This window comes from Littorina saxatilis, linkage group LG5, assembly GCF_037325665.1.
Source record: "Littorina saxatilis isolate snail1 linkage group LG5, US_GU_Lsax_2.0, whole genome shotgun sequence".
Classification (NCBI taxonomy): Eukaryota; Metazoa; Mollusca; class Gastropoda; order Littorinimorpha; family Littorinidae; genus Littorina; species Littorina saxatilis.
In genome coordinates, this window is record NC_090249.1 from 55,627,119 (window position 1) to 55,649,232 (window position 22,114).

The 22,114-nt window shown below is 45.0% G+C and overlaps 1 protein-coding gene across 1 annotated transcript in view; it reads right to left on the reverse strand.

Annotated features, from left to right (window-relative positions):
• Positions 1-19,381, reverse strand: part of LOC138967811 (protocadherin Fat 4-like) — a 147,248-nt gene extending 127,867 nt beyond the window's left edge. The window contains exons 1-6 of the mRNA XM_070340468.1: positions 19,268-19,381; positions 7,449-7,546; positions 6,891-7,031; positions 6,374-6,562; positions 5,823-5,954; positions 5,273-5,464 (exon numbers count right to left, since the gene is read on the reverse strand). Coding sequence (XP_070196569.1) covers positions 5,273-5,464; positions 5,823-5,954; positions 6,374-6,562; positions 6,891-7,031; positions 7,449-7,546; positions 19,268-19,349 — 834 coding nt within the window. The 5' untranslated portion in view covers positions 19,350-19,381. The remainder of the gene's footprint in view (positions 1-5,272; positions 5,465-5,822; positions 5,955-6,373; positions 6,563-6,890; positions 7,032-7,448; positions 7,547-19,267) is intronic.
• Positions 19,382-22,114: the final 2,733 nt, after the last annotated feature.

A 22,114-nucleotide genomic window follows, 5' to 3' on the forward strand; every position in this document is an offset into this window, starting at 1 on the left:
ACGTTCCCGGACCGAGGCACTGTCTGCATCGCACGCCCTGTCTTCCCCCCACCCGTCCAGCCTCATCCGGTGCAGCCAGCGGCCCCTGCACCTGTTCTACAGGCCCAGGTGCTTCCAGTGCCAGTACTGCGAGTCCAAGACCAGCCTCTGGCTAGAGACCCAGAACCTCTGGTTCCTCCTCCAGCTGCTGTGCCTGTGCGCCGCTCACAGCGTATACGGCAGAGATTGTCGTCGTTCTGAGCAGTCATGGGATTAACTTGATTTTATTTATTTTGAACAGACGGACTTGTGTGTAATATAATAAGTGTGCCGCTGTCATAACCCCGCCATCCGTCTATTGTGAACAGTCAGGAAAACAATGTGCTGCTGTCATGTGGGCAATGTGTCATTTGTGAGACTGTTCGTGCTCTGCTAAGAGACTGTGTACACTATGATTATTGATTGCCTGTTGTATTGTGTCTTGTATGAATGGGTTGGGTGACTGTGAGTGTCATCCGTTACCGTTTCTGATTTTATTTGTTGTTTCACTTGGGTGAACTTGTGTTTGATTTATAGATGTCATTTTCAGCTATTCCCGAGGCGCTGTACCTGCGAGGACGCAGTTGGTATAGAGCTGGGGGGGATGTAGTCAAGTGGCGTACCTAGTCTTTTTTGTGTAATTATCTCCTGCCCGACCCAGTTGCCTCCCCTGTCTATTATCTTCCCCTGACCCAAGTTGTGTCTCCCTCTAGGATTATTGTGTGTTTACTATCGTAGGGTAGACTTCGACCGGATGCATTTCTAATCTCTTATCTCAGATTTAGGTGGTCGTTATGTAATGTGCCGCCAGACTGTCTGGGCATCGTTGGACGGCGTTTTGTCAAGTGGGTGTCATTTCTTTTGACAGGGTGGCTTGGAGGTTTTAGTCTCTTACCCCTCTCCCCCTTCTTTGTAACCGGTTGTAATCTAATGAGCCTTATCCGGTGTGCACGGCAGACAGGGCCCTCTTCCCCCTTTAGCTAGTGTAACTACTTGTAATATTTCCGGTGTGTAACACCTCTGTAACGATTTCTGCCTCGGTAACGATCCCTTTCATTGGGCAGGCATTTTAAGTAGAACGCCCCCCGTTGGCTAACACAGGGTAGCGATCAGAAGTGACCAGCCTTTAAAAGACTGAGTATTTAGGCTAGAGGAGAGAACGCGATTTGTGATATACTGAGCTGTGTGCTGCTCATATGTTGTTGTCGTGAAAGTGTCGGACCTCTGCCCAAATGTATCGCGACTTGTGAATTCGTGCCCTTGTGTTTCGCGACTATCGTCAGCAGCAGTTTTGTGTTTAGGTTCCAAGTGTGCTCACTGAGGAGAATCTACACTGCTTTCTGGTGTCTACTTTCTGGTGTTTGCTTCTGGTGTACGTTAATTAAAAGTCACGTTATCGCAACCTCTGTCTTGGCGTCTCATTTATGCTTCCTGGCCTATTCCCCACCTTCCACTCCACCCTATCACACCTGTGAACGAGCAGACTGTTGCGCAATACGCAGCGTACCTAGCCCGACGTTTGAAACCGTCCTGCATCAAGCAATACATCAACATTATTCGCATTCTTCATCTTGAAAGCGGCTTGCCGCACCCATTCAGGGACTCGTGGTACGTCCAGACAACACTTAAGGGCATCGAAAAATGCAAGGGGTGTGCCACTGATAAGAAAACCCCAATCACCCCTGAATTACTACACATAATAACAAGTCGCGTAAGGCGAAAATACAATATTTAGTCAAGTAGCTGTCGAACTCACAGAATGAAACTGAACGCAATGCCATTTTTCAGCAAGACCGTATACTCGTAGCATCGTCAGTCCACCGCTCATGGCAAAGGCAGTGAAATTGACAAGAAGAGCGGGGTAGTAGTTGCGCTAAGAAGGATAGCACGCTTTTCTGTACCTCTGTTTGTTTTAACTTTCTGAGCGTGTTTTTAATCTAAACATATCATATGTATATGTTTTTGGAATCAGGAACCGACAAGGAATAAGATGAAAGTGTTTTTAAATTGATTTGGACAATTTAATTTTGATAATAATTTTTATATATTTAATTTTCAGAGCTTGTTTTTAATCCGAATATAACATATTTATATGTTTTTGGAATCAGCAAATGATGGAGAATAAGATAAACGTAAATTTGGATCGTTTTATAAATTTTTATTTTTTTTTACAATTTTCAGATTTTTAATGACCAAAGTCATTAATTAATTTTTAAGCCACCAAGCTGAAATGCAATACCGAAGTCCGGGCTTCGTCGAAGATTACTTGACCAAAATTTCAACCAATTTGGTTGAAAAATGAGGGCGTGACAGTGCCGCCTCAACTTTCACGAAAAGCCGGATATGACGTCATCAAAGACATTTATCAAAAAAATGAAAAAAACGTTCGGGGATTTCATACCCAGGAACTCTCATGTCAAATTTCATAAAGATCGGTCCAGTAGTTTAGTCTGAATCGCTCTACACACACACACACACACACACACACACACACACACGCACAGACACACACACATACACCACACCCCCGTTTCGATTCCCCCTCGATGTTAAAATATTTAGTCAAAACTTGACGAAATATAAAAAGCCAGCTGGACCTTGAGTGTAGGCAAGATATTGTGTTCTGGGCTGCGTGTTTGGTGCTTTTTTTCGGAGTTCTCCGGAGATCGAACTTGTTTCAGGACAACGGGAACTTCGATCCTAGTAGGCAGCTCACAAGAGACCAGGTGGTTATTCTGGGTACGGGCATGTCAATAACGCTCCAATGGAGCAAAACGATTCAGCGTAAAGAGCGCTCTGTTGAAATTAAGCTCCCGGCAATGTCACGCCATCCCTTGTGTCCAGTGTCTGCCGTGACCGCTGTGTTACCTTTGTTGGGGCCGATGGACCCCAAGGCGCAGGTCTTCCCGATGAAAGGATCGGACTTTAATAAGAAACTGCGCTTGACTACCGCTGTTGCTGGGGGAAACTTCTCCAGCCACAGCTTTCGGCGGGGTGGTGCCGCGTGGGCGTTGAGTTGTGGTGTGCCGGGGGAAATTGTCAAGGTGATGGGGGATTGGAAAAGCAACGCGTACTTAGGCTACTTAGACCAGCTGCCACCAAAGATCATTGACTCTTACAGATCACATGTAGCCCAGGCAACCCCTTCATGTATAACATCACAACAATCCTAAACCTCCCACCTCTAACCTAGTTACTGTCTTTAGTTGGGCTGAATAACGAGTAGTACCTCTAATTTGGGACTTATCACTGCACAATGATATCTCTCATTGTCAGATGGTATTCTCTTGAATACACTGTCCTCGTTATTTGCCCAAAATCAATACATGACTTGGCTACGTGTGATGTATGTGCGCACGAGAGTGATTGCGTGTGTGTCAGGTGTATGTGAGTGTGTGCGCGCGCAGGTGTGTGAGTATAACTGTAAGTAATAAGAGGGAGAGAAAGAGGAGTGTCATTTCTTTGGGATTATCGTGTGCTCTTGATTTGCGCCGGGGGGGGGGGGGGGCGATAAGTGAGTAGTTTAAGTGTGAGTTTAGATAGAGCGGACAGCGTCAGATAAACTCTATTTAAACGAGACAGATTAGCAGCGGGTGGAGGAGGAGGATGTTAGATACTTGAGGTAGGCCTAAAGGGATCAGTGTTAGCAGGTAGGGAAGAGAGGGTAGTAAAGCAGGATATCAACACTTAGGCCCGTAATTAGAAAGAGAGGGGAGAGGAGGACTTGTGAAAGTCAAGGAGAAGAGCCCAGCCGCAATGTCCATGTTGCCGGGGGGCTTGCACGTGTGATGCATCAGCGGGGGTCTATAAGAACGGGAGAGCAACACATTGTGGTCAGTCCTTACCAGCGCGGCGCAGCGGGCATATGCCAACTATTTCTTACCCCCCATCCACCCCCGGCATCCACCTTTGTATTTTGTTAGCAATCCGTTGCATGATGTTTGTTTTTTTAAGGCAAATGCATGCCTGTTTGTGCCTTCACTTGAAGTGAGGTTGTGCATGAAGCGACTCGAACCTTGTTATGTAATCATTATTCACGGTGTTAATTTTTGAGTGAGGGCTCCTTGTGTTTGTTGTTAGTGTAACCAAATGTTTGTTGTTTTTATATTTAGTCAAGTTTTGACTAAATATTTTAACATCGAGGGGGAATCGAAACGAGGGTCGTGGTGTATGTGCGTGCGTGCGTGTGTGTGTGTGTGTGTAGAGCGATTCAGACTAAACTACTGGACCGATCTTTATGAAATTTGACATGAGAGTTCCTGGGTATGAAATCCCCGAACGTTTTTTTCATTTTTTTGATAAATGTCTTTGATGACGTCATATCCGGCTTTTCGTGAAAGTTGAGGCGGCACTGTCACGCCCTCATTTTTCAACCAAATTGGTTGAAATTTTGGTCAAGTATTCTTCGACGAAGCCCGGGGTTCGGTATTGCATTTCAGCTTGGTGGCTTAAAAATTAATTAATGACTTTGGTCATTAAAAATCGGAAAATTGTAAAAAAAAATAAAAATTTATAAAACGATCCAAATTTACGTTTATCTTATTCTCCATCATTTGCTGATTCCAAAAACATATAAATATGTTATATTCGGATTAAAAACAAGCTCTGAAAATTAAATATATAAAAATTATTATCAAAATTAAATGTTCCAAATCAATTTAAAAACACTTTCATCTTATTCCTTGTCGGTTCCTGATTCCAAAAACATATAGATATGATATGTTTGGATTAAAAACACGCTCAGAAAGTTAAAACAAAGAGAGGTACAGAAAAGCGTGCTATCCTTCTTAGCGCAACTACTACCCCGCTCTTCTTGTCAATTTCACTGCCTTTGCCATGAGCGGTGGACTGACGATGCTACGAGTATACGGTCTTGCTGAAAAATGGCAGCTACTTGACTAAATATTGTATTTTCGCCTTACGCGACTTGTTGTTTGTTTGTTGTGGACTTATCACTGCACAATGATATCTCTCATTGTCAGATGGTATTCTCTTGAATACACTGCCCTCGTTATTTGCCCAAAATCAATACATGACTTGGCTACGTGTGATGTATGTGCGCACGAGAGTGATTGCGTGTGTGTCAGGTGTATGTGAGTGTGTGCGCGCGCAGGTGTGTGAGTACATATAACTGTAAGTAATAAGAGGGAGAGAAAGAGGAGTGTCATTTCTTTGGGATTATCGTGTGCTCTTGATTTGCGCCGGGGGGGGGGGGGGGGGGGGGCGATAAGTGAGTAGTTTAAAAACGCCTAACCTGTCCAGGATCGTCATCGGTTGCCCGGAAAGTGCCGATGGTGTTGCCAGGGGGTGTGGTGAAGTTGATGCTGATGATCTGATTGTTGTCCACACACACAGGGCTGAACAGGTTGCGCACCACGTTGATGTTCACCACAGCAGTGGAGCTCAGGGCGGCTCGCTCGCCTCGGTCACGTACTTGCAGTACAAGCTGTTTGCAAAATCAGAAAGAAAAATGTTTGCCTCAATGTGTTCTCTGTTAATGTTTTGCCTATGTCAAGGCCTTTCACGGTTTCTACTACCATTTTAACAATCAACTGAAGAAATTGTATGATACATTTGAAGAGCAATCTATCGGTGTCTGCAGAAACACACACACTTTGACACACACACACACACACACACACACACACACACACACATACACACACACACACACACACACACACACAACCACACAAACACACACACTTTGACACACACACACACACACACACACACATACACAATGTGAAGCTTACTACCTCAAACTCACAGACAGATGCAAAAGAAACATGACAGTGACTCACGGTATAAGAGCTACGTGTGTCGTTAGACAGGTCAGTGGCACTTTGCAGCACAATGTTGTTGTTGCCTCCAAGAGCAAAGACACCGTTGTCGTTCCTGCCAATGATTGACACGTCTGTCTGACTGAAAGGGATCTGGAAAAAGCAAAGGAAATCGAAGACATTATGGGGGAGAATTTGTTTTCTGTCAAACTGATTTGTATCTTATTCTTAAGGTACCCCCAAACCACCCTCCACCCTCAAACGAAACAATGAGTCTCTACAGATTATATTACAGTCTCTGATTATATTAACACTTCCCCATTCTGTTTGTGCAACATGCATGTATGTATGTATGTATATGTGTACATAGGTGTGTGTATATATGCATGCTTGCATGCCTACATGTGTGCATGTGTTAGTGCGTGTGTGTTTGTTTGTGTGTGTGTGTGTGTGTGTGTGTGTGTGTGTGTGTGTGTGTGTGTGTGTTTTGGCTCATTCTTTGACCTTTGAATTTACCTTGAAATTACAAATAATTTGTAAGCATACCTATTCTCTACTGCATATAAACTTACGTCAGAATCACCATCAGTGGTTGTATAGGTAGTCACTAAGGCATTGTCTCCGGCATCTCTGTTGATGGTGGCAGTGTAAGAACTGTTCACGAAAGATGGCCGTGTGTTCCGTACAACAGTCACTGTCACTGTACCCGTGTTGGTTGACTGGCGTGATGGGGGGTTGTTTTCTGTAGCGATCACCCGACACTGCAACAGAGGAACACAATCATTGATGATGTCAATAAAAATGCAAAAAATGCAATAACTTCAATAACACAATTATTGATGTGAATAAAATGCAAAAAACATCAATAACTTCAAGTGTATGCACGACTGGCAAGGTGCTGCAACATGTGTGGTTAAACATATCTACATGCCTATGTTTGCTGTCTGTCTGGGTACACAATCATATATTAGTCTCCTCCCCCCCCCCACCCCCACCCGCAACCGCCCCCTTCAGCCATACCTTTTCGAGAAATCAACCCAGCAAACGAACAGCTATTTTATACATAATTGTCCAGAACGTTTCACTCACGATGTACTGTGTTCTGTCCAAGGTGTCTGCCACCAGATCACTCCTGACGTAAAGTCCTCCTGTTCTGAAGATACCAAAGTATGTGTTGCACACTTGGTCTTGGGCGTCATTGTTGACCAATGTGAAGAAGACATCAGGGGTCTGGTAAAGATGGAACAGTAGAAACATTTAATTACTGTAATATATGCTGCACAAGATGAACACAAATTATACCTGACATCAATTTTGTAAAGGCATACATGTGCAAAGGCTGAACACTGCTACAATCGTGCAAATTACATAAAGAGAAATTATAAACCAAACCCACCGTAACTTCAAAAAGAATTGTTGTCTCCACTGTATATATGTAAATAATTGATAAAAGTAATGAAAAATATAGGTAAATAGGTCGATTGGTTAAATTATATGTCACCAAAGAGGCCGAGAGAAGCAACCTTAAAAATTCACTGGTTTGTTTCATTTGTTTGTATGTTTGTCACTCTCCTCTGCCCCTGCTCTCTTTCTCTCCTCTGCATCTGCACTCTTACCAGAAAAAAAGAAAAAGAGAATCAAACTTACACCTCCTGCGTTGTCTGTGGCGTTGGTGGTTATGATGGTTTGCCCAAGATCCTGTATCTCCAAAATGCGAGTGTTGGCGTTCAGTGGGGTCACAACAGCTGAACCAAATCAATTTGTATAGGTAGAAAATGAGTTGTTCTTCAATTTGAGATCAAAAACGGGGTCACTCTTGCTTATTTTGATTTTTTGTGTATTTTAGTGTCAGCAAATTTGCATTTGCGAAATTGATTGGGGGGGGGGGGGTGGGCCTAGGTCTCCGGTACACTGCATAAACACTAGTTAATGAAAAATAAAACTCTTTATTTCATACGATAGGGGAATGAATTGCCTTTGTGGCAATATACTTGCTTTTAACATAACTGGCCGCATCACAAAGATCTACAGCTAAATGTATGTGTGTAGATTTTTATGACGAGTAGTGTAGAAAGAAACAAGAACAAAAGTTCCTCTTCTGTAATGTACCGAGTTCAATATCGGGTGCCTTTGCCTCTGAACTTTCCTGCATAACTAGTTTAGTTTTTCACTTTCCATTGAAGTCTTTTTAGCGCAGTGGTTAGTGAACTGCGGTTAGAGTCGTGAGGTCGTGAGTTCGAGCCCTGTCAGCGCTGTATTTTTATTTTATTTTTAGTTTTTTTACTCTCCTTTCTTTTGTTTTATTTTACTCTATTCATCTTTATCCCAAAGCATTTTCGGTGATCAATTGTAATATTGAACAATGCTCACGAGGCAATGATATTGGTATTGATCACTAGGGAATTCGTTTGCCAACCACTAAAGCAACATGAATCACTGGACCCGAGGCCAGAAGCAACATTAGTTAACAAAATGTAGTACGCCTACATTGAAACCCCCTGTTAAAACCTCCACAAATTTGAGAAGTCCAGGTCTTAAAAAGGAGGGAGTCTTAAAATGGGGTTCTGTTTACAGAGGTCATGAACAGAAAGTCTACAAAAACAAGCCTTTTTACATTTAGTCAAGTTATGACTAAATGTTTTAACATCGGAGGGGGAATCGAAACGAGGGTCGTGGTGTATGTGTGTTTGTGTGTGTATGTGTGTGTGTGCGTGCGTGTAGAGCGATTCAGACCAAACTACTGGACCGATCTTTATGAAATTTGACATGAGAGTTCCTGGGATTGATATCCCCGAAAATCTTTATCTTTTTTTCTATAAATGTCTTTGATGACGTCATATCAGGCTTTTCGTGAAAGTTGAGGCGGCACTGTCACGCTCTCATTTTTAAACCAAATTGGTTGAAATTTTGGTCAAGTTGTCTTCGACGAAGCTCGGACTTCGGTATTGCATTTCAGCTTGGTGGCTTAAAAATTAATTAATGACTTTTGTCATTAAAAATCTGAAATTTGTAAAAAAAATATTAAAAAAATTTAAAACGATCCAAATTTACGTTTATCTTATTCTCCATCATTTTCTGATTCCAAAAACATATAAATATGTTATATTTGGATTAAAAACAAGCTCTGAAAATTAAAAATACAAAAATTATTATCAAAATTAAATTTTCGAAATCAATTTAAAAACACTTTCATCTTATTCCGTGTCGGTTCCTGATTCCAAAAATATGATATGTTTGGGTTAAAAACACGCTCATAAAGTTAAAACGAAAAGAGGTATAGAAAAGCGTGCTATCCTTCTCAGCGCAACTACTAAACCGCTCTTCTTGTCAATTTCACTGCCTTTGCCATGAGCATGAGCGGTGGACTGACGATGCTACGAGTATACGGTCTTGCTGAAAAATTGCATTGCGTTCAGTTTCATTCCGTGAGTTCGACAGCTACTTGACTAAATGTTGTATTTTCGCCTTACGCGACTTGTTTCACATTTAGTCAAGTTTTGGTGTATGTGTGTGTGTGCGTCTGTGTGTCTGTGTCTGTGCGTGTGTGTGTGTAGACCGATTCAGACTAACTACTGGACCGATCTTTATGAAATTTGACATGAGAGTTCCCGGGAATGATATCCTCGGACTTTTTTTTCATTTTTTCGATAAATTCTTTTGATGACGTCATATTCGGCTTTTTGTAAAAGTTGAGGCGGCAATGTCACACCCTCATTTTTTAATTAAATTGATAGAAATTTTGACCAAGCAAACTTTGACAAAGGCCGGAATTTGGTATTGCATTTCAGCTTGGTGGCTTAAAAATGAATTAATGACTTTGATCATTAAAAATCTGAAAATTGTAAAAAAAAAAAAAATTGTAAAACGATCCAAATTTACGTTTATCTTATTCTACATCATTTTCTGATTTCAAAAACATAAATATGTTATATTCGGATTAAAAACAAGCTCTGAAAATTAAAAATATAAAAATTATGATTAAAATTAAATTTCCGAAATCGTTTTAAAAACTATTTCATCTTATTCATTGTCGGTTCCTGATTCCAAAAACATATAGATATGATATGTTTGGATTAAAAACACGCTCAGAAAGTTAAAACGAAGAGAGGTACAGTAAAGCGTGCTATGAAGCACAGCGCAACCGCTACCGCGCCAAACAGGCTCGTCACTTTCACTGCCTTTTGCACTAGCGGCGGACTACGTTCAGTTTCATTCTGTGAGTTCCACAGCTTGACTAAATGTAGTAATTTCGCCTTACGCGACTTGTTTAGAACTCTCTCCTCTTCTTCTCTTTCTCCCATCCCTCTCTTTCTCTTCTTCTCTCTCTCTCTTTTTTTTCCCTCTCTTTCTCTTCTTCTCTCTCTTCTTTTTACATTTAGTCAAGTTTTGACTAAATGTTTTAACGTAGAGGGGGGGAATCGAGACGAGGGTCGTGGTGTATGTGTGTGTGTCTGTGCGTGCGTGCGTGCGTGTGTGTGTGTGTAGAGCGATTCAGACTAAACTACTGGACAGATCTTTATGAAATTTGACATGGGAGTTTCTGGGTATGATATCCCGAGACGTTTTGTTTTATATTTTTGATAAATGTCTTTGATGACGTCATATCCGGCTTTTCGTGAAAGTTGAGGCGGCACTGTCACGCTCTCATTTTTCAACCAAATTGGTTGAAATTTTGGTCAAGTAGTCTTCGACGAAGCCCGGACTTCAGTATTGCATTTCAGCGTGGTGGCTTAAAAATTAATTAATGACTTTGGTCATTAAAAATCTGAAAATTGTAAAAAAAATATTTTTTTTATAAAACGATCCAAATTTACGTTTATCTTATTCTCCATCATTTTCTGATTCCAAAAACATATAAATATGTTATATTTGGATTAAAAACAAGCTCTGAAAATTAAAAATATAAAAATTATTATCAAAATTAAAATTTCGATATCAATTTAAAAACACTTTCATCTTATTCCTTGTCGGTTCCTGATTCCAAAAACATATAGATATGATATGTTTGGATTAAAAACACGCTCAGAAAGTTAAAACGAAGAGAGGTACAGAAAAGCGTGCTATCCTTCTCAGCGCAACTACTACCCCGCTCTTCTTGTCAATTTCACTGCCTTTGCCATGAGCGGTGGACTGACGATGCTACGAGGTCTTGCTGAAAAATTGCATTCAGTTTCATTCTGTGAGTTCGACAGCTACTTGACTAAATGTTGTATTTTCGCCTTACGCGACTGCTTCTCTTTTTTGCTTGTTCCTTCTCCCAGTATGCTCCCACGCCGCCCCGTCCCAGCACTCACTGCAACATCCGCCCCCGAACTTCGTTCCGCAGCCAGACTTTTGTCGAATCAATGCGCCCCCAGTGTTGGTCAGACACCTTGGCACCCTCATTAATTTTACAGACACTCCAGGGAAGGAGGGCTACCCTCGGAAGATGACACTGCACTGCTGCTGAGTCACTTCGACGGTGTTCAGTATTGGTCCTGTTCCTGGCCAGGGACACAGGCACCGCTACCTACTAAGCCCTCTACTTACGACACTGACTGTTAAGTCGCTGTTAAGTGAGCAGACCGCCACTGCGTCCTTCCGTCGACCCCCCTGGAGCATCCCAGGCTGGCAGCAGAATATTCAGGGATGGCTGGAACAGGAACACTGGGACCAAGATCACCATGACAGCCCTGAGCAGGAAGGGTCACAAGAATCGAGACAAGTTTTTTTCAATCGCATTCGTGAAGTGAATGACACTCGGCTGTGTGATCCCAGCCTTCCCATTGGAACTTTAGCACTTCCACTCTGGGTAGGAGCCGATCGAAGCTCGAAAAAACCCACGCACCCCTTATGGGATTCGAACCACGATCTCCCGGCCCGCAGTCCGATGCGCTAACCACTGCGCCACGGGGGCCGGCGAAAAGCAAGCCTTAAACGGGAGAGGTCTTAACTAGGGGGTGGGGTGGGGTGTCTTAAAAGGGGGTTTAATTGTACATAACACATCAACATGAAAACAAACAATTAACCACAAAAATTAATGTGTTTTAAATGTGGCAAAACAAAAGTCTGCAGGGTTAGCATCGAATTACTTCGACAAAATCTCGTGAACTTACGTATCGCACATCTCGCAACGAGACTGAGTCGCTCATCAGTCATCGTGCTGTTGCCGAAATACAAGTCTTTCTGAGTCTAAGCCTGATCTATATGGATATATTTATCAGCTGTTATCAAAATCCAACAAGTCGCGTAAGGCGAAAATACAACATTTAGTCAAGTAGCTGTCGAACTCACAGAATGAAACTGAACGCAATGCAATTTTTCAGCAAGACCGTATACTCGTAGCATCGTCAGTCCACCGCTCATGGCAAAGACAGTGACATTGACAAGAAGAGCGGGGTAGTAGTTGCGCTGAGAAGGATAGCACGCTTTTCTGTACCTCTCTTCGTTTTAACTTTCTGAGCGTGTTTTTAATCCAAACATATCATATCTATATGTTTTTGGAATCAGGAACCGACAAGGAATAAGATGAAAGTGTTGTTAAATTGATTTCGACCATTTAATTTTGATAATATTTTTTATATTTTTAATTTTCAGAGCTTGTTTTTAATCCAAATATAACATATTTACATGTTTTGGGAATAAAAAAATGATGGAGTCTGGGGGAGATAGAACCACGGTCTCTGGGAAGACCGACCGGTCACGGAAGAGGACCAAGGTCTCTCGGCCTGCACCGGGCGATCTCTCCCAGAGACAGGTTCTTGAGTCCATGTTTAGTACCGAACTGAACAGGGCTAACAAGTACCTTACTGGGCCCGGAACACGCGACGGGGCACATGGCCTGTCGGACCCCAACCCTCTCGGGGCGGGGAATGACAGTGCCCCGTCCACCGTTCAACCGGGCGAGTCTACCGCGAATTCCGCACTCCGAGATTATATCGGAGTGCGCGAAGATGCACTGACCAGCCCTCCCCCTGGGTTCGCTTTCCGGCCGATAGCCTCCCCAGGGGCAGCTTTGAACGTTTCGGGCCCCTCACCTCTGAAAGTTTGTCCGGGCGGCAAACATGATGAGGTGAGTGGTTGCTCACTGGCGTGTGTACAGGACGATGCTTCCCCCACTATGGAGGAAGCACCGTCCACGCAATACGCTGAGCAACACGCCGCTTTCTCGCGGGGCACAGACCTGGAGCGGCCAGCTGCAGGTTTGGCTCATACCGAGAATGGCGGCACCCCTTTCGTCCCCGGGGCCGATCGGTTGCCTTCCTCCTTTGCGGGGAGAGCAATCGACGGCCATGTTGTCTTGCCTCCGGGCATCAACGCCCGGGTTGATGTTAGGTCCGCTCACGGGGAGACCCTAGCCCGGTCGCCCCGGAGCGGTGGCGGCGCAGCACCCAGTAGCCACGCCCGGCAGGCCAAACCGGGCACCGGCGAAAGGGCTGTCACCACCCTGGACGAGCGAACCTACCCCCTGAGGGTAGCGTTTGGTACCCAGGGTCCCGGCACCACCCACGTTGAGAGACACGGGTCTTCACTGAAGCCCAGTTCTCGTGTTCCTTCCGCTTCGCTCGGACTCGGCGGTCCGAGCCCCACCGGTTACGGTCCACGTACCGTAACTTCCTACGGTACCGGACTTAGTGACTCGGGCGCAGGTTTTAGAGGTAGAGAGCAGGCCTGGGATCGGAGGCCTGCCTCTACCTTTAGAATTAGCGGACATCGGATTGAACCAACTTCGGGAGGGTATTCGGATGAACAGCACCCCTCTTCCTCTCAGAGAGAACCGGTTTCGAACCTTACTCAAACCGCTCCGATCTCTCAGGAGAGACTAGCGGTGCTGTTGAAGCTGGTGGATGAGTTGAAAGAGACTGAGTACCTTGATCAACACACTACCTCTTCCGGCCCAGCTCCAGCAGCACTTCAACATCCTGACCCGAGTTTTTCTCATGGTCAGCCGTTGAGCGAGACAGGGGCACCCAGGAACTTACCTACTCAAGGGCAGTTCCTAGGTCAATACGTGGAGTCTCAGCTGAACAGAGCGGGCACCTCGGTGTTTTCGGACGTCTCTTCCTCTAGTGAGGAAGATTCAGAAGATCCCATGGAGAGCGGGCTCAGTTATACGGGCTTTCCCGGCACAGGAATTCCCCTAGGGCCGCTGCCTTTTCAGGCACACACCCTTCAACTCCCCCGCTCTTCCCAGACGACCCGTGTCCCACAACACGACCCGTCTCCCGAGGACACTACACGACCGGTACTGAACGACCCTGAAGTCGTGACCACCCGGTCTTTGGGACCTATTCTCAATTCTTTTCGGGATGACCTGATTTCGACCTTGGTCGAGAAGCTTCACCCTTCTCACCCCTTATCCTCCACTACCCTAGCCGGTGATAGTGGAAACAAACCGGGGGGAAAGGTCACTCGGGACATCGCGCCGGACGAGTCGGAGGGTATCACCCACCACCAACAACTCTTAGCCGCTCTGAGACCCTTCTCGGACTTCTTGAAGACCTTTCAAGACATACAGACCTCTCTCTCCCAGGTCGTTCAAGGTCTTTCGACCGCTATGTCACTACAGAAACTCCTCTTCGACATACTGGGTACTCACTCGGTTCGGAGGGACGCCCGTACCTTTCAGTTTCACACGCAGCCCATCGACACGACCCTGGTTGGCAGTACATTCGCGCTACTCGGTTTGCAGCTCAGCAACCAGATCAGCCGCGCTGTCAACCTTAGGGTGCAGTCAGAGGCCCTTTTCCGGGACCACTTCCTGGCTTCTTCAATTTTCAAACCTCAGGAGGTACGCGTCCTACGCAACTCTCCTCTCGCGCGGGACTCGCTTTTCGAAGCCAACCTCGTGAAAGTACTGGCGGACAAGACAATCGAGGACGCGAAGGCCGAGTCCTACCTTCGTTCCATCCGCCAGGGCTTTCAGGGGGGTCAGCCCAGCTCTCGGAGATCTAAGCAGAAGACTAAGAAAAACAAGTCTTCTACTGGTTCTCATACCACTCCCGGCACCCAGCAACACTCTGTTGCACCTCATTCTGCGTCACAACAGAATTCCAAGGGTAAGGGGAAAAACAAGAGACAGGGCTCCAAGCACCCCCAGTCCTCTCACACTAAGACTGCTTCTACCAAGAAACAGTCTTTTCAGTGAGCCCCGATCGCCCCTGTCAGCACGTACCGGACCCTGCTGCGGGCTCCCTGCACCGCCACTTAGACGAGTGGTTGCGGTCAGTGGACAACGGTCACGTGCTCAGGATCGTGCGATCGGGGTATCAGATTCAGTTCACTTCCCCTCCTCCTCTTTCCCCTTTTCCTATCAGCTTTGGAGCTCCCAAGAACCAGATCAAGTTCTCCGTTCTTTCTCAGGAAGTTGCCAATCTGTTGGAGAAGGGAGCCATACGCCTTGCGGACGTGACACGCCCGGGCTTCTACGCCCACCTATTCACAGTACCCAAGAAGTCGGGGGGCTTTCGTCCTGTCCTCGACCTTTCAGCCCTGAACACGTTCATTTTAAGGGCCAAGTTCAAGATGGAGACCACCTCGTCCCTCAGGCTAGCCCTTCGCCCCGGCAATTGGGCTACGTCTCTCGATCTGAGAGACGCTTACTTCCATGTCTCCATGGCGGAGAACATGAAGAAGTTCCTCCGATTCGTATGGCAGGGCAGGACGTTCGAGTTCAACGTCCTCCCTTTCGGTCTGTCTACAGCTCCTCTCGTCTTCACGTCTATTGTGAAGGAGCTAGCGGCACTCGTACGAATCGACGGAATCCGCCTAAGGACTTATCTCGACGACTGGCTCACGCTGGCGTCAAACTTCTCAGATTGTCTGATTCACCCAGACACCGTTCTGCAGACCACTTCTCGGCTGGGGTTTCAAGTCAACTTCCTGAAGTCATAACTTACCCCAAGCCAGCAGTTCCTCTACCTAGGCATGTGGTTCGACACGGTGCGGTTCACAGTGGCCCCTTCCTCGGAGCGCCTGACAGCTTTCATGCAGAAGAGAGACCTTCTTCTCAGCCTCCCGAGGGCCACCCACCGTCAGCTCTTGGAGCTACTCGGTATGATGGAATCCTTCTCAAACCTGCTCCCCCTGGGTCGTCTTTTCAAGAGACCCCTGCAGAGAGAGATTCGCAAACGGACCCAGAAGCCGCCTCTTTACGAGGAAGTCATTCCCTTGGGCCAGTGGTTCCTCATCGCCCTTTCACAGTGGCTGAACCACTCGTGGCTTCACAGCTCAGTACCCATCCAGACTCCAACATCAGTGATGTCTCTCTTCACAGATGCCTCAAAGACGGGATGGGGAGCACATGTCTCCCCGTCCGGTCAGGAGTTTGCGGGCACGTGGTCACGAGCAGAGTCCAAACTCCACATAAACCTGTTAGAGATGGAGGCAGTCTTTCGCACTCTTCAGTGCCTAGCCCCGTCTCTCACAGGGAAATCCATCACCATTCACGGGGACAACCAGACTTGCCTGTCCTACCTCAAGAAGCAGGGGGGCACGGTCTCCCTCTCCCTATCCCTCAAAGCAGAGGAGATCCTTCTCTGGTGTTGGAAACGTTCGCTTCGTTCCAGGGAAGCTGAACGCGATAGCGGATCAGTTGAGCCGAGGGAAGCAGGTCCTGCCTACTGAGTGGACAATCGTCCACCAAGCCCTTCACAAAGTTTGGTGTCGATGGTTCAAACCACTCATCGACCTCTTCGCGACCAAGTACACCACTCGGCTACCGATGTACGTGTCCCCGGTTCACGACGATCAAGCCTTCAAGGTCGACGCGCTAGCGATTCCGTGGGGGCGACTACAGGCCTACGCCTATCCCCCGACATCTCTCTTGCCACAAGTACTAGCCAAGTACAGGCAAGAGAGACCCACACTGATTTTGGTTACGCCCTTTTGGCCAACCAGCGCGTGGTTCCCAGAGCTAAAAAGCCTTTCCTGCGAGGAACCGCTTCCTCTAGCACTGTCAGAAGAGCAGCTCGTTCAACCACGCTCCGGAATCGCCCACCCGCGCGTAGACATTCTCAAACTGACCGCATGGAAGTTATGCGGTCAGGACTGCACTCACAAGGCTTGAACAAATCTGTAATACCTCTTATGCTCGGGGCTAAGAGGACTACTACAGACAACCTATACAACTACCGATGGGTTGAATGGGCGGGGTTTGCCAGAAAAGAGAAGTTTGACCCTCTTCATCCTTCAGCTATCGAGCTAGCCAATTTCCTGGGCTACCTGCACGCGTCGCGAAAGCTTCGCGCAGGCACGCTGGCCGGCTACCGATCGGCTATCACCAATACTATCTCAGCCTCCACTGGGAAGTACCCTGTTCACCTTTCTGACACTCCCCTCATCAGGAACCTCCTAGACGGGATTAAGAACGTATCTGTCTTGAAACCCAACGTCTTCTTTCAATGGGACGTTTTCCTAGTACTCAAGGTACTCAGAGGTTCGTTCTTCGAACCCTTGGAAAACATCTCGTTAACTTTGCTCACTTGGAAGACGGTGTTCCTGATAGCTTTGGCCTCCTCCAGACGCGTCAGCGGCATCCACGCACTCAGCGGTTTAGGAGGAGACATCGCCTTCGGCAGAGAGCAGAATCCCGACTCGGTGTCTATCTGCTTTCTACCGGAATTCCGAGTGAAGAATCAGAGTTCCGACTCCTTTTCTCCGGTTATCAAGATCCCTGCCTTGAATAACTGGTTATCCTCTGATGATGATGATCTTTTGTTGTGTCCTGTTAGAGCTCTCAAGGTTTACCTTAAAAGGACCGAACCTTTCCGTGGCACTAAACGAAGACTTTTCATTTCGCTCAACCGGCTATACAGCAAGGATGTGGTTAACCTCTTGTGTTAAATTCTGTTACGAGAAGACTGACACTCCCATCGTACACACACTGCGCGCTCACGAGATCAGAGCTATCAGCACTTCCTTGGCCCTGGTTAGGGGAGTCAGCTTGGCCCAGATCATGAGCGCTGCCTACTGGAGAAGCGAATCTACCTTCACCAGTTTCTACCTCAGACACTACTCTTCCCTCCGGACCGACAACACCTTTGGGATAGACAAAGTGGTGGTAGCACAGGCAGCAACTTCCTTATAGGTACGTACTGGGTATCTTTTTAGTACTACGTTCTGCCTTAAGGATTACAATAGCTATCTTTTGTGCCAATGAAGATAGCTATCGATCTAGCACGGGTTTTTAGGCTGTAGTTGCTTTATTTTCTTCAGTCTGATTTCCCACCTTCCAGGATGGTATTCGTGCAAAGTTAAATGGAACTGGTAAGAACGTAGTAGAATGTAGAGATTCTTATTAATCTCTCTTTCTACAAGTACTTACCAGTTCCATTTAACAAAGACTCCCTCCCGACCTCCCCTTAATCAGACCTTGGTTTTGGGGTCATGGGACCTGAGTTTTATGATCAGCTTGCTGTTGACGCATGCGCAGGTTACATCTCTATGACGTCACTATGACGTCGCCGGGCTATAGGCGTGTAGAGGCGCCTGCCCTTTTGGCGGGAAACGCCCGGGCTATAGGGGATAGCACACTTACCGGGCTATTCCACATAGAGGTATAACCTTGATGGTATAAAGTTTTTTACTGAATAATTAGCATGGTATGCAAAGTTAAATGGAACTGGTAAGTACTTGTAGAAAGAGAGATTAATAAAAATCTCTACAGTCTGTCCACTATAAAGACCATTTGGTCGCTTTACTTGTAAATTACTTGTTTTGTCAAAAATCAAACGTTCCAAATTAACCTTTCTTGTTTTCTTAATCTTAATTTTGGAACTTTAGCAGTCTTTCTGTTTTATGATGTCTGTGTTGCCACTGTCTGACAGATACAGTTTTGTTGAGATAATGAATACAAAAAATATGTTCATTTCAAAAAGAAAACGACGGGTTAAGGAGACAATTTGAAACTTGAGAAGCTGAAAGAAATCATGGACATTCAAAGGTGACTGCTGACGGGCGCAGTGACGTAGTGTTTAATACATCGGCCTCCTAATCGGAAGGTCGTGAGTTCAAATCCCGGCCGTTTCCGCTTGATGGGTTCGGGGTGGAGATTGTCCCCATCTCCCAAGTCAACGTATGTGCCGACCTGCTAATGCCATACCCCCCTTCGTGTGTACACGCAAGCAGAAGACCAAGTGCACACGGAAACGATTCTGTGATCCATATCAGAGTTCGATGGTATATAGAAACACAAAAATACCCAGCATGCTTCCCCCGAAATCGGCGAATGCTGCCTAAATGGCGGGGTAAAAACGGTCATATACGTAAAAATCCACTCGTGCCAAAACATGAGTGAACGTGGGAGTTTAAGCCCATGATTGAAGCAGAAGACGAAGAAGAAGAAGAAGAAGAAGAAGAAGAAGAAGAAGAAGAAGAAGAAGAAGAAGAAGAAGAAGAAGAAGAAGAAGAAGAAGAAGAAGAAGAAGAAGGTGATTAATAATCCAATGTAAAGAGCAATATGGGACTGATAAAAACTTTACACTTACTTTGTGTCTGGACGTTTGGAAACACAACCACAAGCAGCAGCATGCAGACAGCTTCCCATGGAGTGGTTGGAGAGCAGCCCATGGTGACTGCCTCAGATTACTTCCTCTCTCACCTGTTACAGAATAGTATTGAATCGAAAAGGAGATTAAGTTTTGAAGTCTGCATCTGAAAAAAGGCCAGAAATAACAAGCAAGCAATCATCCTCCTCCTCTTCCTCCTCCTCCTCCTCTTTCTTCTCCTCCTTTCTTCTCCTTCCTACCATCATCACCATCATCATCATCATCATCATCATCATCATCATCATCATCATTATCATCATCTGTTTTATGTTCATATCCAGCAATTATCCATATAGTAGTAACCAGAAGTCTATTATAGTAAAAGTACTTTACTACGATAGCAGTCGACACGCGAACATACATATGCCCTTTGACCTTTTCATGGGGATAACCCGTACTAAAAATAGAATACGGTATTCTGGGAAAGCTGTTCAAGGGCACTCACGCACTATATTCGATTTTCAATACACAACTCAAAACCTTTTAGGGATAAATCAACAAATCGCGTAAGGAAAAATTACTACATTTGGTCAAGCTGTGGAACTCACAGGCTAAAACTGAACGCACTGCATTTTTTTAGCAATGACCGTAGTCCGCCGCTCGTGCAAAAGGCAGTGAAATTGACGAGCCTGTTTAGCGCGGTAGTGGTTGCGCTGTGCTGCATAGAACCCTTTTCTGTACCTCTCTTCGTTTTAACTTTCTGAGTGTGTTTTTAATCCAAACATATCATATCTATATTTTTTGGGAATCAGGAACCGACAAGGAATAAGATGAAATTGTTTCTAAATCGATTTCGGAAATTTTATTTTAATCATAATTGTTATAGTTTTAATTTTCAAAGCTTGCTTTTAATCCGAATATAACATATTTATGTTTTTGTAATCAGAAAATGATGAAGAATAAGATGAACGTAAATTTGGATCGTTTAATAAAAAATAATTGTAATTACCATTTTCAGATTTTTAATGACCAAAGTCATTCATTAATTTTTAAGCCTTCAAGCTGAAATGCAATACCAAAATCCAGCCTTCGTCGAAGATTGCTTGGCCAAAATGTCAATCAAATTTATTGAAAAATGAGGGTGTGACACTGTGCCGCATCAACTTTTACAAAAAGCCGGATATGACGTCATCAAAGACATTTATTCAAAAAATGAAAAAAAATATCTGGGGATATCATACCCAGGATCTCTCATGTAAAATGTCATAAAGATCGGTCCAGTAGTTTACTCTGAATCGCTCCACACACACACACGCACAGACACACACACACACACACACTCACACACACACACACATACACACACACACACATACATACCGTCAGGGCTTAAAATGCCTATATTGGACATGAAATTTTATACGATGAAGAAAAAAAAAGAAAAAAAAAAGTGAGGGGGGCAGGCTGGTGAACGGGAGGATGACGGGGGTGGGTGAGATAAATGGTTAAAGGTTACAATTAAGACTTCGTAAAATAAGTGTCATGTATCACCATGTTTTTCATGAGTTTCTTGGGGTCCACATACGTATGTTGGGGGGAGGGACGATAAAACAGCAGTTTATTTCAAAAATCACAATATTTTTAAAAGTTGTAAGAACAGAGCCACTTTGGTTAAAAAGGTTGAAAAAGGCGTTCGCGCTGAGGACAGCACACAATATGGAGAGAAGAAAGCTCTCTTAAAAGGTTTGTACAAAGTGCATCACTACTGGCCTGTCTACATAGAACACATAGACAACGCAGAACAATTTCATTCATACACATATAGGTTAAGACTCCGGTGTTCAAAATTATTAATATATACGTCGTGATTTTATGGAGTATAGATCATGCGACTTTCGGCTGCATCAAAGCGAGCCCAGGTGCGGGCCCGTGAGAGAGCAAGTGACTGCTACCTAAGCACGGACTTTTATTGGGTGGCGACACCACCCGAACATTCGGTAAAGAATTAGCACGCTGCAGGCAACTTGCTCGTCGCGGAGATATTCAGACGCTATGTGTATTTGTGGTTTTATAAGGTAAAAAAATTATTTAAGAATTATACGTATTGTTTTGGTGGGCTGCCATTTAGAGCCCTTGGCTGGGCATGGGAGGGGGGAACAGGGCCTCGTCGGGTGTGTAGGGCAGAGAGAGAATGTGGGGCTTTACGTCCTCCCAGGTAACTAGGGACCTATATTGGGACATGATTTTTTTATACGATATTAAAAAGGGGGCGTAGTGGGGGGAGGGGGATTGGAGGATGATGGGTTGGGGTTGTTTGAATGTTAAAGGTTGTTTTGTAAAAAGGGTTGGTTATAAAATGTTCTTTCTTGTTGTGGTATGGACACGTTCCCTTCGCCACGCGAGACACCTTGTGGGGGAGGGGGGGATTAAAAGAGGTTTTGGTTTCTTTATTGTTTCCAAATTTGTGATGTAAAAGATTGTTAAAATTTCAGAGCCACTCTGATAAAAAGTTTAAAAGTCCAATTTCTTCATTTTTAAAATTGGTATGCCGAAGCAATTTACTTATATACATTGAGCGCAGAGGTTGCCTTGCCTTTACACATATAACATATAATACAACATAGTTCTTTCATTCATTCCCACCCTCCCCCCCAAAAAATAAAAAAAATAAAATAATAATAATAATAATAATAATAATTGGTAAGAGTTTTAAGGTAAAATTAGCTTGTACACAGGGAGGTGGGGGGATGGACCAGTCTAGGACTTTGTTTAGCGGCTCTGTATATTTTTTTTAGCCCGTCCGCTCTGTTAGGCTGGGGTGAAGGTCGGGGGCTGTGGACATGTTTT